This window comes from Eucyclogobius newberryi, unplaced genomic scaffold, assembly GCF_026437365.1.
Source record: "Eucyclogobius newberryi isolate DKJ021-1_F unplaced genomic scaffold, fEucNew1.0.hap1 SCAF_7, whole genome shotgun sequence".
In the NCBI taxonomy this organism is placed as follows: domain Eukaryota; kingdom Metazoa; phylum Chordata; class Actinopteri; order Gobiiformes; family Gobiidae; genus Eucyclogobius; species Eucyclogobius newberryi.
Window position 1 is genome coordinate 30,868,626 of NW_027316389.1, and position 21,941 is coordinate 30,890,566.

At 44.6% G+C, this 21,941-nt stretch overlaps 1 protein-coding gene across 1 annotated transcript in view; it reads right to left on the reverse strand.

Annotated features, from left to right (window-relative positions):
* The window catches only part of glg1a (golgi glycoprotein 1a), a 62,014-nt gene that overhangs the window by 8,510 nt on the left and 31,563 nt on the right, over positions 1-21,941 (reverse strand). The window contains exons 5-20 of the mRNA XM_072434701.1: positions 19,591-19,794; positions 18,900-18,971; positions 18,114-18,300; positions 15,669-15,880; positions 12,648-12,769; positions 12,461-12,562; positions 11,201-11,354; positions 7,958-8,182; positions 6,905-6,967; positions 2,891-3,004; positions 2,206-2,294; positions 1,914-2,031; positions 1,735-1,827; positions 1,253-1,390; positions 773-896; positions 544-686 (exon numbers count right to left, since the gene is read on the reverse strand). Coding sequence (XP_072290802.1) covers positions 544-686; positions 773-896; positions 1,253-1,390; positions 1,735-1,827; positions 1,914-2,031; positions 2,206-2,294; positions 2,891-3,004; positions 6,905-6,967; positions 7,958-8,182; positions 11,201-11,354; positions 12,461-12,562; positions 12,648-12,769; positions 15,669-15,880; positions 18,114-18,300; positions 18,900-18,971; positions 19,591-19,794 — 2,160 coding nt within the window. The remainder of the gene's footprint in view (positions 1-543; positions 687-772; positions 897-1,252; positions 1,391-1,734; positions 1,828-1,913; positions 2,032-2,205; positions 2,295-2,890; positions 3,005-6,904; positions 6,968-7,957; positions 8,183-11,200; positions 11,355-12,460; positions 12,563-12,647; positions 12,770-15,668; positions 15,881-18,113; positions 18,301-18,899; positions 18,972-19,590; positions 19,795-21,941) is intronic.

Below are 21,941 nucleotides of genomic sequence, written 5' to 3' on the forward strand. Positions count from 1 at the left end.
CGAGAACGCCAGACTAAACATCTGTGACGCTGCGGCACAAGCGTTCAGTTTGTTCACGGAGGTCAAACACACGATGTGGACGGTTTGGACTGACACTGAGGTTTTTAAATATACAGCATGGACTATTTGAGTTTTCATTCAGCAAAAAATAAATGGAAATGCCTCCTTGTGAGAGAGCGAAACCACTTGAATATAAATGTATTAAATATATAAGGATTCTAATAGAATTTTACATTTATTTTTTCACTTTTCACAGACAGAATGAGCACATACTTGTTTAAGATGAACGTACCAATGAAACTTTCTACTTAAAAAAACAACATATTTTTAACCATTAATAACTTAACCTGAATAAAATTATATAAAAGTTAATACCGCGTTACCCGGCTGTGCGCGGCGTTACCCGGCTGTGCGCGGCGTTACCCGGCTGTGCGCGGCGTTACCCGGCTGTGCGCGGCGTTACCCGGCTGTGCGCGGCGTTACCCGGCTGTGCGCGGCGTTACCCGGCTGTGCGCTGCGTTACCCGGCTGTGCGCGGCGTTACCTGGTCAGCGTATTTGAGTTTGAGGCAGGAGATGACCTGTCCCTCCAGCTCCGTGTCGGCCGTGGCCTTGTTCAGGATGGCCTGACAGAACTTGGGGATGTCGGCTTTGCAGGCTTTCCTCAGGACCGGGTTTAGCCTGTAGTCTGGACGCAAATGCACATTACCCATTTTACCACAACGCGTTTGGCAGGGTGCATTTGACCTTTTACTTTATTCTGAAAGCCTTTACCTGTGTTTTGTGTTATCTGTCGTTTGGTGATCATCTGTTTGCATTTGGGATCCATCAGCTCGCTGTTCTTGTTCTGTTTCAGACACTGGAGCATGTTCTTGCCTTCGGACTCCGTGCAAAACCGCTACAAAAAAGAAAAAACAAGTTCAGATATGGCAATTGCTGATGTAAGCAATTGAAACCCCCAGATTATGAAGACTTTGACTACCGACCACTGATAATGAGTCATGGTTGAGTTCAGTTTGAGTTCTTTTTAAGTCCACCAGTTTTCGGTGTTTGGACTACATTGGATTACAGACTGCTTTCACCAAACATTTCAGAGTGTAATTTGAAAGCTGCATTTTCTTCCAGTTTTGGTTCACTTTGGAACGGTTCTACTCTGTGCTCAAGATCATACTTTTGTTTTTACTCTTTTTACCAGTCGAAACATGGCTTTATTTGTAGCCTTTTAGAATAACGGCGTGGGTCTGGAGTGCGTACCCTGATCATGTGCTTGCAGACCCTCATGAGTTGGTAGTCCAGCTCTGGGTCGACCATCTCCACCTCCTGCAGTTTGAAGATCCTCTGGTGACATCTCTGAGTGAGCTGCCTCTTGTTCTCCTTCAGACACTCGATAACCTGCAACAAAGAGTTCGCTTTAGGACCGTCATCAGGTTTCAGCTCCATTCTGTACTTACTACTACCACCAACTACTACCACCAACTACTACCACCAACTACTACCACCAACTACTACCACCAACTACTACCACCAACTACTACCACCAACTACTACCACCAACTACTACCACCAACTACCACTTACTACCACTTACTACCACTTACTACCACTTACTACTACCTCCTACCTACTACCTCCTTCCTACTCGCTACCACTACCACTACTACTATTACTACTACTACAACCTTGACAATAAATCATCATCACAGCTAGAATTGCAAAGTACTTATTTTTGCAGAGACCTGTGCGTTGCCGTAGTTGACGTTTGGACACAGCCTCTTGATGTCTGGCTGACAGGAATCGTACAGCTCCGGGTCCAGGCGGATGTCCTCGGACTGAAACAATCAGGTCATATTCTTACAGTCAAAAGCCTTTTTTCCTCACAGCGTTTGCATGTGTTACATGTGGAAAGAGGCCGTACCATCTCCACCTCCTCCACCCTGAGCTGTTTGCGACATTTGACCGAGACGCGCTGCTCTTTGACGTCCTGCAGGGTGTCGTTCCTCACGGTGGTGCTGAGGCAGATCACCACATCCACCCTGAGCACAGACGAAGAGGAGGAGGGGGAAGAAGAAGAAGAAGAAAGTTGACTCATTAGAACTGAAATGGAGGCATAGGATCGGATTTTTGAAAAAGTGTACGTGTGGATCTGTTAAAACAGCAGTAAAATATGAAAAGCTCTGTACAGTTGCTTTTTATGCTCATGGCCTTACTTTTTCTTGATGTTTGGACACAGCTTGAGGACGTCTTCTTTGCAGGCGGTTTTGAACTTGTACGAGAAGCGGAAATCTTTGATCTGAACCTGCAGGGAAACAGAGATAGTGATCAACGCCAGCGATAAAGCTCGACATCAGCTCGACCATTTATTTTCATATTTACATAGCAGAGAAAACAGGATTTCACTTAATCTGCTACATTATATACACATCATATCTACGTCTAGGGTTATGTTTATCTTATTTTAGATTATTTGTCGTTTGTACTTTTACTACTTAATCTACTATTACGCAATCACATGTTTAAGTTATAATCAACCTTCAAACACCTAAAATATATAATTTATTCGAGCTCCAAAAACTGAAAGACATGTTTAAGATGAAATAAAACCAGTCAAAATCATTACAGGACATGTACGAACGTAGAGGAACAGAGACGTTTATAATTAAGACATTTAGAACCAATATTATGGAATGTTGTATTTCTGTGAAGACCTCACTCTCTTCCACTTTAAAAATAAGTTTAAATGTGTAACTCTCTGTAGATGCATGAATTCTGAGTCCTAGTTTGAGACAATAATATTAGCAGATTAAAATGACTTTAGTAGTAATATTGTCTACTTTTTTGACTGCTATCCGAGTGATTATGTTAAGTTAGTGTACAAGATTTCTGTTTTCTCACCAGCTGGAAGTGAGTGACTCCCACCATACACTTCTCATTCATCTCCTTCTCGTGTTTGTTCTGGACCAGGCACTCCATCAGGTCCCCAGTGTCGACCTGGTTATCTGCCACCTCCTAAAGGAAGAGAGGAGAGGAGGAGGCAAGGAAGAGAGAGGACGAGGAGGCAAGGAGAGAGAGGACGAGGAGGCAAGGAGAGAGAGAGGACGAGGAGGCAAGGAGAGAGAGGACGAGGAGGCAAGGAAGAGAGAGGACGAGGAGGCAAGGAGAGAGAGGACGAGGAGGCAAGGAAGAGAGGACGAGGAGGCAAGGAGAGAGAGGACGAGGAGGCAAGGAAGAGAGAGGACGAGGAGGCAAGGAAGAGAGAGGACGAGGAGGCAAGGAAGAGAGAGGACGAGGAGGCAAGGAGAGAGAGGACGAGGAGGCAAGGAAGAGAGAGGACGAGGAGGCAAGGAAGAGAGGAGACGAGGAGGCAAGGAAGAGAGAGGACGAGGAGGCAAGGAGAGAGAGGACGAGGAGGCAAGGAAGAGAGGACGAGGAGGCAAGGAAGAGAGAGGACGAGGAGGCAAGGAAGAGAGAGGACGATGAGGCAAGGAGAGAGAGGACGAGGAGGCAAGGAAGAGAGGAGACGAGGAGGCAAGGAAGAGAGGAGAAAAGGAGACAAGGAGAGAGAGGACGAGGAGGCAAGGAAGAGAGAGGACGAGGAGGCAAGGAAGAGAGGAGACGAGGAGGCAAGGAAGAGAGAGGACGAGGAGGCAAGGAGAGAGAGGACGAGGAGGCAAGGAAGAGAGGAGACGAGGAGGCAAGGAGAGAGAGGAGACGAGGAGGCAAGGAAGAGAGGAGACGAGGAGGCAAGGAAGAGAGGAGACGAGGAGGCAAGGAAGAGAGGAGACGAGGAGGCAAGGAGGCAAGGAAGAGAGGAGATGAGGAGGCAAGGAAGAGAGAGGACGAGGAGGCAAGGAAGAGAGAGGACGATGAGGCAAGGAGAGAGAGGACGAGGAGGCAAGGAAGAGAGGAGACGAGGAGGCAAGGAAGAGAGGAGAAAAGGAGGCAAGGAGAGAGAGGACGAGGAGGCAAGGAAGAGAGAGGACGGGGAGGCAAGGAAGAGAGAGGACGAGGAGGCAAGGAAGAGAGAGGACGAGGAGGCAAGGAAGAGAGGAGACGAGGAGGCAAGGAAGAGAGAGGACGAGGAGGCAAGGAAGAGAGAGGACGAGGAGGCAAGGAAGAGAGAGGACGAGGAGGCAAGGAAGAAAGAGGACGAGGAGGCAAGGAAGAGAGGAGACGAGGAGGCAAGGAGAGAGAGGACGAGGAGGCAAGGAAGAGAGGAGACGAGGAGGCAAGGAAGAGAGGAGACGAGGAGGCAAGGAAGAGAGAGGACGAGGAGGCAAGGAAGAGAGGAGACGAGGAGGCAAGGAAGAGAGAGGACGAGGAGGCAAGGAGAGAGAGGACGAGGAGGCAAGGAAGAGAGAGGACGAGGAGGCAAGGAAGAGAGGAGACGAGGAGGCAAGGAAGAGAGGAGACGAGGAGGCAAGGAGAGAGAGGACGAGGAGGCAAGGAAGAGAGAGGACGAGGAGGCAAGGAAGAGAGGAGACGAGGAGGCAAGGAAGAGAGGAGACGAGGAGGCAAGGAGAGAGAGGACGAGGAGGCAAGGAAGAGAGAGGACGAGGAGGCAAGGAAGAGAGAGGATGATGAGGCAAGGAGAGAGAGGACGAGGAGGCAAGGAAGAGAGGAGACGAGGAGGCAAGGAAGAGAGAGGACGAGGAGGCAAGGAAGAGAGGAGACGAGGAGGCAAGGAAGAGAGAGGACGAGGAGGCAAGGAAGAGAGAGGACGAGGAGGCAAGGAAGAGAGAGGACGAGGAGGCAAGGAAGAGAGAGGACGAGGAGGCAAGGAAGAGAGAGGACGAGGAGGCAAGGAAGAGAGAGGACGAGGAGGCAAGGAAGAGAGGAGACGAGGAGGCAAGGAGAGAGAGGACGAGGAGGCAAGGAAGAGAGGGGACGAGGAGGCAAGGAAGAGAGGGGACGAGGAGGCAAGGAAGAGAGGAGACGAGGAGGCAAGGAGAGAGAGGACGAGGAGGCAAGGAAGAGAGGAGACGAGGAGGCAAGGAAGAGAGGAGACGAGGAGGCAAGGAGAGAGAGGACGAGGAGGCAAGGAAGAGAGGAGACGAGGAGGCAAGGAAGAGAGGAGACGAGGAGGCAAGGAGAGAGAGGACGAGGAGGCAAGGAAGAGAGAGGACGAGGAGGCAAGGAAGAGAGGAGACGAGGAGGCAAGGAAGAGAGGAGACGAGGAGGCAAGGAGAGAGAGGACGAGGAGGCAAGGAAGAGAGAGGACGAGGAGGCAAGGAAGAGAGGAGACGAGGAGGCAAGGAAGAGAGAGGACGAGGAGGCAAGGAAGAGAGGAGACGAGGAGGCAAGGAAGAGAGAGGACGAGGAGGCAAGGAGAGAGAGGACGAGGAGGCAAGGAAGAGAGAGGACGAGGAGGCAAGGAAGAGAGGAGACGAGGAGGCAAGGAGAGAGAGGACGAGGAGGCAAGGAAGAGAGAGGACGAGGAGGCAAGGAAGAGAGGAGACGAGGAGGCAAGGAAGAGAGGAGACGAGGAGGCAAGGAGAGAGAGGACGAGGAGGCAAGGAAGAGAGAGGACGAGGAGGCAAGGAAGAGAGGAGACGAGGAGGCAAGGAAGAGAGAGGACGAGGAGGCAAGGAAGAGAGGAGACGAGGAGGCAAGGAAGAGAGGACGAGGAGGCAAGGAAGAGAGAGGACGAGGAGGCAAGGAAGAGAGAGGACGAGGAGGCAAGGAAGAGAGGAGACGAGGAGGCAAGGAAGAGAGGACGAGGAGGCAAGGAAGAGAGAGGACGAGGAGGCAAGGAAGAGAGAGGACGAGGAGGCAAGGAAGAGAGAGGACGAGGAGGCAAGGAAGAGAGAGGACGAGGAGGCAAGGAAGAGAGAGGACGAGGAGGCAAGGAAGAGAGAGGACGAGGAGGCAAGGGAGGAGGAAATGTTGATATGAACTCTTTCTGTCAGTTTATCCAATAAAGAGTCATTAGTTATAGTGGAAAATGACAATACATTTCTAAAGACACTTGATATTGCGATAACAGCCACATCTGGTGCTACTTCGTGCTTATTCTGCTTTTGGTTACAAAAGTTTAAAGCAGAACATAATTGATGAAAAGCATCCACTGCCAATAATGCTAAAGAAAAGTCATTATAAGTGTTATCGGGGGAAAGAGTTAAAACATGAACGAGGACTTTAAAAATACTAACAAACATCTACTTGGAATGCTTTTTAGTATTAGTTAGCCATTAATATGTGGTTCCTAAACTACTAGTGTTCCAGGTGGTTTAATTTGTAATTATTTAACCACCTTTAAACAACGACATAATGGTCTTTTATAGCAGCTTGGATGTGAAATTAAAGGTAAAAAGGGCCAAGACATCCATATGTAATGACTAGGGATGGGCCAATATAGATTTTATGTATTTATCTGGGATATAAAATGATTTGTTGCATAACTGTGTAAACATTAGGGCTGAAACAAGAGACTATTAATCGAGTCAACTATTTTAATCCTTGAATAATTGTCATCTGGAAAGTAAAACATGCTGAGAGAAAAGGTTTTATGACTCAGAGCAGGAATTACACCAGAACGACACAGGAAACAAGAACATTGTGTTTGGATGATTGTTCTGTAAATGTCCATCAGGACGTTCTCACTCCACATCACTTCATCTGGGTCAAATTTAGTAAAAAACTCATTCCTGGACCTTTCTCAATCTAATTAATAAAAAGCATAGTCGCTAAATGAACCGTTTAGCCAAATAATCGTCAGTTCCAGCCATAGTAAACTAAATAAAATAAAAATAAATATCAAAATATCTGTTATATCGATATCGTCTGATACCAATATTGCTGACAACCTTTGATATTGGCAGATACTGATACTGGAACCGATACATCGCCCATCCCAAGTCATGACCTTTATATTGTGACTGTGTTAAATATTGAAAAAGGTGGACTTACGTGACAGTGGGCCTGGATCACCGGCTCACACGCTCTGATCAGCAGGGCCTCGATCTGAATATCCTGCAACAAAACACACCGGGAGAGAATGAGGTCCACGACAGACAAAACTGTACTGCACTTTCTGACCATGTGACGGTCCAAGTCTGTGGAGACGCATCAGATCCGCGGATGTTCCTGATGAAAGGACTCAGACTTGTTTGTCCTTCATGTTCACAGTGTGTCAGTGTCACTCAGACTTTCTATTGTTCCTGTTTCAAGGTGAACAACTAAATGCTATGATGACGTAATGTGTTTTAGATTTCAAGCGTTTGGCGCCACGACAGGTGCCAAGGAAACGACTAAATTATAACTGTATAAGCTGTGATGCTGTTTTTTTTCTAGCCCTTTTACTCACTTTTGTTTTTAAAGAATGCTTCAAATTGGATTCATGCGATCTGTGAACTGGAGTTTCATCAACTTGTGTAGAAATATATGCGAATGTGACACTACAGGAGGCTAAAACTAGATGTAGAACATAAGATAAGCTAAACACTTTAGAAAACTATACATTTATATTTTACTCTTTTTCTTTTTAATCTTTCAATTGTTTCTGCAGTAAACAATGAGCCTGAAGGTTAAATGCTGCATGTGCTGATGCGGCGCGCGGACCTGAACGCTCTGAGCATTTATCAAGCTTTACTCTTTTACACTCTGGTGGAGTTTTGGCAACGAAACAGAGGAAATGACAACCTCGGGCTGGATTAAGAAAACTAAACGTACATGGTGAATGCCTAAAAGTTTAAACTTTGCTGGAGTTACAGAGTTACATGGGTCCAGAAGTTATAAATAAGCTCAGTTTTTATTCTGTGCCTCTGTTTGTCACTTACTAACTTTATCTGCCTCTGAAGCTATATTCGCTGTTGCAGTAGTGGTAATGTTTATATATATGTTATAATATGACATTATATTATCCTGTAGCGCACACTGGGCTTCCACATTTCATTTTTACAAGTATGAAATTGCTCCTCGGGGAGAAATAAATAATAAGTGAGCACATTGGGCGCCTCTCACCTCTGACTCGAGCTCGGTCAGGTTGCCCACCACGTCTCTACAGTCCATCACCAGGTCCTCCAGATGATCTTGTAGACACTCCAGCTCCTGTCCAGCCTCAGTCTTCTCACTGCACCATTTCCCCAGGTCCGTCATACAGCGCCTCTGCAGCTCGGGGTCCAGTTTCACGTCCAGCGCCCTCTGGTGGAGAATCCTCTGCACCTCCACCTTACAGTCTCTGGACAACTGCCAGGGAGAAGAGAGATTTTAGAGTTAGAACAGAGCCAAGATACAGTGCATCCGGGAAGGATTTTGTTATGTTACAGACTCTTTCCAAAATGGATTGAATTCATTATTCATGTAGAAAAAGTGATGTACTGTAAACACTTTCCGGATGCACTAAGTATGATAAGAGGATGGTTTCTTCCTGGTCCAACATGGCATGACACGTTGGTACCTGCTCCCATCGGTGCAAATAGTTGTGTCATTGGGCAAGACACTTAACCTGGCCTGCATTGTGTGTTTGTGTACACTGGTGTATACATGGGTGAGTTGTTCCTGCCCAATAGGTATAAAAGCAGGATTTTAAGCAAAATGACAAAGGAAAGTAAGAATAACACTGGTACATACAAATAATTAACACAGAATTAAAGTTGACAACATTAACCTCATTGAATTACATTGATTAACCCAATGGTTCTCAACCTGGGGGTCGCAACTTGATTTCAGCTTGTGGATATGGGGGGAGCTTGTGGATATGGGGGGAGCTTGTGGTTATGGGGGGAGCTTGTGGATATGGGGGGAGCTTGTGGATATGGGGGGAGCTTGTGGATATGGGGGGAGCTTGTGGATATGGGGGGAGCTTGTGGTTATGGGGGGGAGCTTGTGGATATGGGGGGAGCTTGTGGATATGGGGGGAGCTTGTGGTTATGGGGGGGAGCTTGTGGATATGGGGGGAGCTTGTGGATATGGGGGGAGCTTGTGGATATGGGGGGGGCTTGTGGATATGGGGGGAGCTTGTGGATATGGGGGGAGCTTGTGGATATGGGGGGAGCTTGTGGATATGGGGGGAGCTTGTGGATATGGGGGGAGCTTGTGGATATGGGGGGAGCTTGTGGTTATGGGGGGGAGCTTGTGGATATGGGGGGAGCTTGTGGATATGGGGGGAGCTTGTGGATATGGGGGGAGCTTGTGGTTATGGGGGGGAGCTTGTGGTTATGGGGGGGAGCTTGTGGATATGGGGGGAGCTTGTGGATATGGGGGGAGCTTGTGGATATGGGGGGGGCTTGTGGATATGGGGGGAGCTTGTGGATATGGGGGGAGCTTGTGGATATGGGGGGAGCTTGTGGTTATGGGGGGGAGCTTGTGGATATGGGGGGAGCTTGTGGATATGGGGGGAGCTTGTGGATATGGGGGGAGCTTGTGGATATGGGGGGAGCTTGTGGATATGGGGGAGCTTGTGGATATGGGGGGAGCTTGTGGATATGGGAGGAGCTTGTGGATATGGGGGGAGCTTGTGGATATGGGGGGAGCTTGAGGATATGGGGGGAGCTTGTGGATATGGGGGGAGCTTGTGGATATGGGGGGAGCTTGTGGTTATGGGGGGAGCTTGTGGATATGGGGGGAGCTTGTGGTTATGGGGGGGAGCTTGTGGATATGGGGGGAGCTTGTGGATATGGGGGGAGCTTGTGGATATGGGGGGAGCTTGTGGATATGGGGGGAGCTTGTGGATATGGGGGGAGCTTGTGGTTATGGGGGGGAGCTTGTGGATATGGGGGGAGCTTGTGGATATGGGGGGAGCTTGTGGATATGGGGGGAGCTTGTGGTTATGGGGGGGAGCTTGTGGTTATGGGGGGGAGCTTGTGGATATGGGGGGAGCTTGTGGATATGGGGGGAGCTTGTGGATATGGGGGGGGCTTGTGGATATGGGGGGAGCTTGTGGATATGGGGGGAGCTTGTGGATATGGGGGGAGCTTGTGGTTATGGGGGGGAGCTTGTGGATATGGGGGGAGCTTGTGGATATGGGGGGAGCTTGTGGATATGGGGGGAGCTTGTGGATATGGGGGAGCTTGTGGATATGGGGGGAGCTTGTGGATATGGGGGGAGCTTGTGGATATGGGGGGAGCTTGTGGATATGGGGGGAGCTTGTGGATATGGGGGGAGCTTGTGGTTATGGGGGGAGCTTGTGGATATGGGGGGAGCTTGTGGTTATGGGGGGGAGCTTGTGGATATGGGGGGAGCTTGTGGATATGGGGGGAGCTTGTGGATATGGGGGGAGCTTGTGGATATGGGGGGAGCTTGTGGATATGGGGGGAGCTTGTGGATATGGGGGGAGCTTGTGGATATGGGGGGAGCTTGTGGTTATGGGGGTCGCGACTGACAAAGGTTGCGAACCACTGGATTAACTCCCGATGCATGATTTTTCCATAACTTCTTTCTGGGAATTACTCTTAGAATCAGCGTTGGCATTCAACCAATCACAGTGAGAATCTGGTGCGTGCCGTCATTGTGTCCCATTCTGGTCATTATCACCTCCATCGTGAGGCGTGGCGTGTACTTACAAACCGGCGCTGGTGCTCCTCTGCCTCTCCACTGGGCTGATAAACAACAGGACCAGGTCAAAGAGCAGCTTAGATAAGGCACTTTTAATCTTCACCATCCACCGCTTACAACAGTGGATTTTACATGTGTTTACTTTTTCTGGAGTCATTTATAAATATTGGTGATGAATTGTTTGGTATCTGCATTTTGTCTTGTAATGCAATAAACAGATTTTTTTTTTAAACTAAATTAATTTAAAAATATAACAGTTTGAAAGCCTTTATGTTGTTTGATGTACATTTTAACTTGACTTTATCTAACAAAACAGCACATTGTCATTTTTAAATTGCAATACATTTAAGTTAAAAATGCCAATTTGACTTTTGGCCTGGATTTGCTTGAAATATACATTTAATCTACAAATGGGTGTGATTATTTGAATTGGGATATACAATTCAAATTTACAACCCCGCAATGTGCATTTTATGTGTGCCTGAAGTCTAGAAAGCAGTAATTGTACGGAGTAGATGAGGCTTTGTGAATGAGTAAAAGAAAAAAGAGGCGACATGAGGAAATGCAAATGACCATCTGTCTTGAAGCTCACTGCAGTAATACAAGATGAACAAATGAAGGGAGAAAAAAAAGACTACTAGAATCACATTAGGCAAGGAACTATTTGAATGAAGTGCAAATATCCGTGTGCCCCGTGATGTTTGCTCTCACCCTGCGCCCCTGCTCCACCGAGCGGTAGGCGTGTCGGTACAGGCAGGAGAAGATGGCTCCTGGGGGCATCATCTCACTGGTCTCGTTCCAGCCGTGAGTGTGACAGAGACGGGACGCGTCGCCCTGGCATTTTTTGTACAGGATCGGGTCCAGCCTGCGCCGCACAGAAAAAGGTCAAATGGTGAATTTACTTTGCGTCGTGAGTGAGTGTTTTGGTGACACATCAAAGCTCAGTAACAACATGACATCAGGGATAATGATGATGTCATTTTGTTGGCCTGTTTCCATTGCATTGCCAAGAAAATACTCGTACTTTCCTAGTAGTTCTGGGCTAGATGTTGATTGGAACGTGACTACTCAATAAAAGGAGATTATGATACAAAATCAAACTCTGAGCTTTTAGGCATGTTATAACTGTGTTTCCTCTCCATTAGTTTACTCAAGAGTTTAATTTAAATTGATTAATGTATGGTTGAATTGTTCTGCATCTGGGGTTTGAGGGCTCCCTAAACCGGCCCACTTACATTTGTACACATTTCGACCGCTTATATCCGTGATCGATCTAAGTGGTCAAAATGAGTTTCCTCCGCAGGATGGCTGTTTGAATCTGAATTGATTTACAGCTCCATCTGGCTGCAAAGGGCATTACAAAACACAACGCAGGAACAAAGTTGTTCTGAGCATTTCTGCCGTCAAATCACATTAATTACGAGTCTTGCAATGATTTATGAACTAAACACAGCACAGAAGAGCTCAGAGTTCAACCTATGATGTATAATAATAATAAAGTTTTCAACAAAGGGTCAAAATATGCAAATGAGGAGTCTCAGCGGGAGAGAACTTACTAAACAGGATCAAACAAGCCTGAATACTACTCCAGGTACGTTTTTCCAGAGGGAACATCTTTGTGTCCTTCGGCCCATTAGAAGAGCAGTCCCTTTTAGGCCTGTGGATATTTCTAAAATGTTTGTCTTGATGTATATACTTTGTGCTCTGTAGAATCGTGATCAAAATATCAAAGTTGCGTATTGGCCATCGGCTGCTCTACATTTAAAAAACTACAAGATCTACATCGACCATGAACAAATACATCAATCAATATGAATCTCTAATTTTGAAACCCCAAATAGTTTTATTTTACATTATTCACAGTATCACAAAACATCTCAAAAACACATTGTAAAACAATCAGTAGTTGCACGCTCCAGACGTTAGAAAATTGTATTACAATAAATTGCGTCTTATCTGCCCACAACATACTTCCAGTCTCTTGCGATGAAGTACTGCAGCTCGAGAAGCCTGCGCTCGCAATCCTCCACCATCTTCTCGGTGTAGAGGTGCTCCATTAGACATGACAGGATCCTAACGACGACATAAACATTACAGATCCACATCTCTGAGCTCCGCAGTGTAAACAGCGTTAGGACGGGGAGGGCGGGGGGCTCACATGGGGTCTCCGTTGCGGATGTGTTTGCAGGCGGTCTGGATGACGGACTCGCACGCCTCGTTCAGAGCTCGGTCGATCCTGTAGTCGGCTCCCGGGTCGGCTTCCTGGATCAGGGTCTGGAGCTGTGGAGGCAGAAAGACGTGAAGACATCGCCAAAAAACTGACTGCTTTAGGGTACACAGCAAATATTAGCTCCTTAAAGACTTGTTTAAAACTTTACACAAGCAATTATTGAGAAACACCAGCAAACTAAAGGCATTAAAACCACATAGAAAAAGTGCCAGATAACCCAATTAAAATGTTCCAAAATTAACCTCAATTGGTGGCAAGTTATTGGGTAGGAACATCAAGATTATTTGTTTAATTCACAATCGTATATACCGTAATTGGAAGAACTAAAAAAAAAAAAAAAAGTCAAAGCAAAGAGGCTATTTTAAAAACATTTTAACTCGAATAAATACCTTTTAAATGCATTTTATCAGGCTGTTTATGTCATATTAACTTGATTTAATAAAGCTAGTGGCATTTTAGAGGAAAGACCAACGAGAATTCAAATACAAGTCAAAGTTTAGAGCTTTTTGCCAGAGAAACCTGAAGTGGAGTTAGGACAGAAAGCATGGGCTCCTCTCATGTCACCTGGTCTTTGAACGCGCCTGCAGTAACAGCTCTCCAGATGGTTCAGAGTAACACCATCTGTGAGAGGAGCTGTTGTCTGCGCCGTACAACTGCTGACTGCCAAGCAAATCAGGCCAAGTATCGCTTTACATCAGACTTCTGTAAGAAACTTTGGGTGGGCGATATAGAGTATAATTATCAGAGTTTTTATTTTCATTGATTAGGATGTGTGCGAGGGGGAAAGCAGACAGCAGATCTACAGATAACTTAAAACATATTCCTATGGCTGCAGCGATTAATTGAATATAGTGAAAAATACTAGGCATTTTTTATAATTATAATCATTATTTGGATTATACGAGTGAGTCAATAAAAGAATAAACCATTTATTTTCATCAATAATACACTTTATATTCTCCCTTCAGAAGTCTATATTCACCATGTGTAGTGTCTCAATGTACATAAGAAATAACGGTTGCTCTGTGGAAGAAGTACTACATTGGTACTCAAGTAGAAATACAGACACGGGAGAAGTAAAAATCAAAGTATCCTATATAGTACGCCCATTATGTAAAAAGTGAAAATATTTCAAGCAGATATTTGAAAATTATTGAAGAGTAAAATGTGGTATTTTGATGAAGAATTGATTTCCTGTGTTACTAGAAATGTTATTTATTTAAATCAAGACCAAAGGCCACCATAAACGGACAAAAAAAAAACAAAAAAAAAAAAACATACAGAAAGTACTTTTGATTTTTAGTGCCGTTAAAAATGTAGTGGAGAAGAAAATACAGATCCCACTCCAAAATCTAGTGAAAAGTAAGGAATCGACAGAAAAATGTAAAGTACAGATACCTACAAATTTGACTACTTTCCACCACTACGATTATTGATTAGTCCATTATTTGGGAAAAATAGTAGTTGCAGCTTCTTCCATTATAAAGCATGTATTATAATCATATATAAATGTATCGTAATGCACAGGGAATACAATACCTTCCCCGATGTACGGTATAAACCTTTTCCGAGCCTCCTCACATAAAAAAATCACTGCCATCTCATTTAGTGTAGATTATGTAAAAAAGTAAAGAATCAGGTGAGGTTAAAATACTGCAACAAACGAAGCATTTGTTTTGCTATGCTGTCGGTGTAGCTTTTACTTTCCTGCCCTTCCTTTAGGTCTTGAAGCTCAGTTTTTCCACAGTATTGATTGCCCCTGGCTGCACCTGACAGCGAAGGTTAAAACTGTCCAAAACGCTGACTCACAACTCTGACAGGTGAGGTCGACGGCTACCATCACACTGCAGGTCCAAGCTGATTTTTTACACCTAAATGTGACCTGGATCTGATTTTTATCCCCAATGGCTTCCAAGCGCTGAAATGCTACTAGTGGTAGTAGTAGTAGTAGTATTATATTGTGGCAAACATTATAAACCACGATTTGTTGGCTGATAACTGAAATGATCATTTAGAATCACTTTCACAATTCCACTTTTAATTCTGAACAGAGAGCAGATAATGGTATTTTTTTACTACAACATTTCTATATCTGAATAGAATAATAATGTAAATTGTACAGAAGTATAATTGCACTGCCCTAATGCAGTGTGAATGTAGCTATTACAGCCACGTTTCGCCTGATTCACTTTGGAGCGGGTTGGTATGGTCCAAAAGCGTCTCCACTGCCGTAAGAGAACCGTACCGGCCCATTCAGTCGATCGAAAGTGGGCCGTGAGAGGCTTCGACAATTGTCTGGCCAAGTTTTGACTCCAAGAAGCTAGAGATGACCAAATAGAGCTAGTGCTAGCGTTAGCATCGGCCGTTTCCTGTTTATCGACACACTGAACTCGCATCAAAAACATCATACTTACAGTGCTGAACGCATCTAGCATTATCCAAACCCGATGCTCTTATTAGAGACATGAAAACATGGCGTAGATGCGCAGACAAGTTAAATAAATGCAGAAAAAGTAGATGATAAACCGGAAATAGCAACTTGTTTACTCTTGTTTTAGCCACATCCCACAGCACCACAAACTTAGAATTACTAAACGTCTTTATGTGAAGTGCCGAGACCGGCCTTATGAAGAAAAAGTATAATTTAGGTTCGATTTAGGTTTTTTAATTAAGAAAAAGTTTATATATGGGTGTTGTAGCAGACCCTTGTCAACAGAACTGGCCCAAAGCGCTCTAAAGTGAACCCGTCTAGGGAGCAGAGCCAGTTGAAACGTCACTTATCATTACTTCTGTTTTGGCTGCCGTTCCTAAAATTATCACCAAACGCTTATCTCATGTTTTCTCGTGGCCAGGGTCAATGCTCACGACGGCCCCGAGATGTGCAAAATAAACAACTTCTCATCCAAACACTGACACTGCTGCGACTCGGCTCTCACTGCCAGTACTCACAGCTTTCTGACAGTTGATGTCTATGGCTCCCTCCCCGCGGCCCACCCTCATTAGGCAGTGCAGGGTGCGTCCTTTTCGGTGCAGCCCGGAGCATTGGCCCTCGATCTCGCTGCGGCAGTGGAGCACGATCTCGGGGCTCAGGGAGAAATCCTCCATCAGCATCCTCCTGTAGTCCATCATCTCGCCCTGACACTCGCCGCTCACCACGCGACCTGCATCCACAGAACACACATACACACGAGAATCAATAAAACAAGTCAAAAGTGAGGAGGAGTGCCTGCAGGGAGTGAATTCATACCTACACAATTGACACTGGCTGTAGAAATAATAATAGAATGGAAGTTAGGTAGTTAGGAGTTGGGTAAACTAATGGGCTAAGTGGTTAAGTTTTACACAAGAATACAGTTAGTTCCAAAATAAGTACCAGAAGTATAAACTCAGGGTAGCTTCAGGTTTGGTCAAGGCAAATTTAAGTGATTGTAATGCTGTTTGAGTAAAACTGAATGCCACATCAATGAGTTTTATTATTATTAGGCCTGTGCGCCACAAACTGGTGAGAAGCCTATTATTATGATTAGGCTGCTCCAAATAAATTGTCTGTTTGCTGCAACACGAGTCAACATTTTTCAAGTGGGTCGGTCGGTGGGTAAATTCTTTTTTTTTTTTATTTGAAGGCAAAAAAAAAAAGATCCAAATTTTGCCATTTTTTGAGTCGGAGTGACCACCAGGGGTCAGGCTTCAACAGTCAATGATGAAAACGTCTCGATCAACCCGATCGGGAGACTAAATCTCACGATTTTAAGACATTTCAATCGACCTTTTGTACACCGTTATCCTTTATTTTGGTAGCGAAGGCGAGCGGGGGGAACATGCGGGGGACACGGGCGCCGCCATGTTTGTTGTGATGACGCTACTGGGCGTGTGTCAATCCCAGAATGCATTGCGTAAAACACCCCAACAGAGCCTGGCATGTCCTATGGACACTTGAGTGGCACCGACCGAGGCAAACCAACTTGTTAAAGGCAATTTATCGTCATTAACTCGCGGTCCGTTTTGTTTCAGACGCATGTGGGGGACTGACTATGCAGATGCACTTGCGTTGCGCAGTTCGTTACCTTTGCTATAAGGATGAAAGATGGGATAACAAGCGTGATAAAAAATATTCAACACGGTAGTTTAGGGAAGTCTGGTCGGTGAGTCGGCGAAATAATTGAAAAATAGAATGACGTTTTTTTTCAACAAAATGCTGATAAAAAAAAATTCTGTCTGCGAGTTTCACACTGGGTCGGTCGGGTTACGGCAAACAGACATATTATTTTGCTCAGCCTTATGAATGACCTATATTAATATTATTTTATACAGTTCACTTCTTTTAGTTTCAGTCACAGAGAATTTAAGATAAAATATATTCATAAAGACATTAACTGTAATAACCATTCAAATATAATTATGGGACATCTTATAGAAATGTTAGTGCAATAGTTACTCACAAAATATAACTTGTTAGCAAAACATATTCTGACAAAAACGTATGATTACTAAAATACAAGAAAGGACTTGTGTAAGAATAAGTGTCTGGATGTAGCCTCTGATTTTTGAGTCAATATAAATGTAACGCTGTACTGCCTGTGGTAAAGTTAAAACATACTGTCCCCAGGGGAATATATCCTCCACATTTGACCCTTCCGCCAATAACTCTGGGCAAACTGGCTCGAGAATTTGAAAACAAAATGCAAACACATTCTGCCAGGTCCAATAGTTTATACAGTGTTTACGCAATAATCAAAGTGTAACGAGCGGCCCAGCAGAGTACGGCCAGGGCACCAACAGCGGTCTCTGCTGTCAGATTAACTCACCATCACTGGACAGTTCAGTATGAAGCACTAACCACTACGGCTGTCGAACCCAGACAGAATAATACTTTTTAAAATCAATTATAGATCCAATTAATCGCAAACATTTTTGTATCCAATACAGGTCAAAAATCAATCCCGCTAACAACATACAAGGTTTAATTATCAGACAAAAGTGAAATGTCTGTCAAATGCAGAAAAATGCGCTTAAACCCCTATTTGAAGATTTATGGCATAACTAGCATTTTTTAGCATTGTTTGTTGTTTATTTAAAGCATTGTGTACTATAAACAACACTTAGGATATTATAGATTTCGATATATTGTCCACCTCTAATCCAATATTCAAATATGAGAGACTGCTGAAATAACTTTTAAACGTTTAAAAGTTACGTTTACGTTTAAACGTTTAAATTACAAGATTCCATCACATTTTAAGCTTTCAGGACATTAACATTTGAGAAATTTTAGATATTTTAACATCTAAATTAACACTAGAGACACACATTTCAGAGCATGTTTGTAGAAGCCAAAACTAGACTTTAGCCTCAACATTATTGGCATTCAACTTGTAGATAAAAGCTGGTGCTCACCTCTGTGTACGGCAGACTCCAGGCACAGCAGCAAGTAGGAGAGGCGCGCCTCTCGGGCTCGGGGCATGTTGGTGTCCACGCTGCAGCGATACTTCCTCAGGTCCGACTTGCAGGATTTGGCCAGGGAGTAGCTCACTTTGTAGTCCTGAGCAATCAGCTTCTGCCGAGTGGTGAGCGCCTCTCGACACTAAGGATCACAGACGTGCCAAGGATAAGTGTAAGCGCTAAAAATGTGGATATACTCATTTCCACCTTTAATATTTATGATTTGGTCATTTGGAATTTGACAAATTGAAAATAAATAAATACAAAATAAAAATCTAATTTACAGCAGCATTTTTGGGTCAGTATTTTAAAATCAACAAAGTAAATTTTCCCCTTTTTCTTATATTTTTATCATACTGGTATGTCAAATGAACACATGACTTGGGCAGTTTATCATTTTTATTATTATTAATATTATAAATGAATTAAATAGAATTAATTTATCATTTTATTTGCAGAAAACCAAAGTAATTTGCTTTCATTTGGAGGGTTTTGAATGAGATTTTTGTAGGTCCAGTTGGCCTGGGTATCATAATATACTGCCAAAACATTTTTGAGCAAGATATTAGACATATTAATATTTTTGAGAAAATTTGTCAGCACATTTAGACTTTTGTGTTTCATTGTGTTTTAAGGCGATCATGGTACGTACATCATAAAAATAGTCCCAAATGTCTTTATTATTATAAAACAAGTTATTGATGCAATTAGATTATAATTAAGATACTCTGGAAGACTTACCCTCTCAGTCATCGCCTCCTCAAACTTGTGATTAAACAGGCATTTGTAAACTCGTCCTTCTCCAGCCAGTGTCTGAAGAAATCAAGCAAAAAGATACAAAAAATAGAATTATTTCAAAAGGGGCTGTACCTGAATTTCTTCATGTAATAAAAAGTAAAAATGCATTTGGCCCCAGTACAGATGTAGTGGAAACGACGCTCTTAGGGTCACTATCAGACCCCTGTGTGCTGTCTGCATCCAATTATAGAGCGTTTTTTCCTCCACGAAGCTAGATGTGCACTGTTAGCATGCCAGATGTTGTTGTTAGCTTTACCGTGACTCATTCAGGCCACTGCAAGTTGTGAAAAGTTCTTTGAAACTCATTGCGGTGAATAATAAGGAGCCTCAAGTTGCATTAGGTAAGTGCGCAATACATGTAGGCCGATGTGAACAGTTTAAAATTAGTTCTGTCTTTCACGTTTTTTAAGACAGTAAAAATCTGCTTTTACCGTCTTTCAGAAGAAGAAAACAAATAATCTGATAAAAAAAAGTAAGTGCCAGTACAATCAATGACAATAGAATTTTCCATACGTAAGTGCTAATATCATGTATTTGTTTACAACATAAAGGGTAAAATGTTCAACGCATTTAAAAAAAAAAAAAAAAAACACAACATTTAACCAGTACTTTTCACTTTCTCGGCTGTACTCACGTTCTCACAGAAGCGCTCGCGGTCGTCCCGGCAGGAGAAGTACAAGTATCTGTCCAGGTGGAAGTCGTCTGACGAGAGCTCGGCCACTCTCATGATGGCCTTCTTACACTCGTCCTTTATGACGTGTGCTCCGGGCGCCTCCTCCACCTCCCTCACCAGACCCTTCTCCAGACACGCGATCACCTCCCCCTGAGAGTGGACGTCCTGCGGCACACGGGAGGGACGGACGTTTAGGAGGTCACACCGTTTGGCATCGTTTTTCATTACCATAAAAACCATCAACTATTATTGACTCCATCTCCCCTTTCCACCGTCATTATTAGCATTATTGATTGAACGGCACAGCAATCTGACATTACCATTAATCATCGCTCTTGTGATCTGAGGTTTCCTTTCTTTTTTTATTCAAACAAATTCAACAAACCAAAAGAGTAAAGTAAAGTATGGTCGTTTTTTGGTTATTAGTGACACTTTTCACATTACTCAAGTCAAGGTTTGCATGTGTATTGTGAATATTGAATGTATATGTAGCAATGATACCTTTTTTTTTCTTCTTTTTTTTTTTACTAAATAAAAATAAAAGACTTTCAGCACGTGGAAATTTGAGTGATTGTTATGGTTAAAGTGCAGGACATCTGGAGTCCAGCAGGTGAACTCAAATGACCAGATATCGCTTTGGGAAAAGAGTGATTAAGTAATGCAAGCAGAGCATTTACATGTCATTTTTGGCCCAGAATCTCATGTTTTAACTTTTATTAAAAGTACTGTACAACAGGTACTTGTGGTAATACAATAATTCCATCACAATATTTGGATCAGTCATCTACTTTCAGTCTCTTACTTACAACTGAAAAAGCTGGATCAATGAAACCCTGCCAAGTAGCTTTTTATAATTTGCCATTTTTTAAAGTTATTTTTATTGCATGTTTTTTGCTTAAATCATGGCACAAGTTTACGATCGATTACTGGCTACTTGAACGCTTCTACTGTGAATGCATGTTATTGCAACCCGAGTCATAGATTGAGGTCTTACTGTTCAGAGCCTCATTGTATACTTGGAGCAGGTGTCGGTTCTTTTGTGTACGTCCTAAAGAACCACCCTGGCAATTTATCGACTGGTAGAGTTCAAATTACTTTCTGTACTTCCTCCATAGTTACGTCTGCATCCAGAAACTGCTACTGTTCCTGTTTATATAGGTTGTTTGACTGGAGTAAACATCTTCAACTGAAGCTGAAAGTTCAGTTTTATAAAAGGCATCTGTAAAAGTCTGAATATCCTGTTAATTATTATAACTAATGTTATTTGTTGTTAGTGACAATTTAATCTGATGATCTAACAGCATGGATCAAAGAAGCCAATTGTTTTTGTTTTATGTAACATGCTATTTAAGTAAAGAGAGAGGAGGAGACACAGTGAGGAAAGAGGAGAGAGGCAAGAGGAGACACAGTGAGGAGAGAGGCAGGAGGAGACACGGTGAGGAGAGAGGCAGGAGGAGACACGGTGAAGAGAGAGGCAGGAGGAGACACGGTGAGGAGAGAGGAGAGAGGCAGGGCGAGAAACGGTGAGGAGAGAGGCAGGAGGAGACACGGTGAGGAGAGAGGAGAGAGGCAGGGGGAGACACGGTAAGGAGAGAGGCAGGAGGAGACACGGTGAGGAGAGAGGCAGGGGGAGACACGGTGAGGAGAGAGGCAGGGGGATACACGGTGAGGAGAGAGGCAGGAGGAGATATGGTGAGGAGAGAGGCAGGAGGAGACACGGTGAGGAAAGAGGAGAGAGGCAGGAGGAGACACGGTGAGGAGAGAGGCAGGGGGAGACACTGTGAGGAGAGAGGCAGGAGGAGACACGGTGAGGAGAGAGGCAGGAGGAGACACGGTGAGGAGAGAGGCAGGAGGAGACACGGTGAGGAGAGAGGCAGAAGGAGACACGGTGAGGAGAGAGGAGAGAGGCAGGAGGAGACACGGTGAGGAGAGAGGCAGAAGGAGACACGGTGAGGAGAGAGGCAGGAGGAGACACGGTGAAGAGAGAGGCAGGATGAGACACAGTGAGGAAAGAGGAGAGAGGCAGGGGGAGACACGGTGAGGAGAGAGGAGAGAGTCAGGGGGAGACACGGTGAGGAGAGAGGCAGGAGGAGACATGGTGAGGAGAGAGGCAGGGGGAGACACGGTGAGGAGAGAGGCAGGAGACACGATGAGGAGAGGCAGGAGGAGACACGGTGAGGAGAGAGGCAGGAGGAGACACGGTGAGGAGAGAGGCAGGAGGAGAAACGGTGAAGAGAGAGGCAAGAGGAGACACAGTGAGGAAAGAGGAGAGAGGCAGGGGGAGACACGGTGAGGAGAGAGGAGAGAGTCAG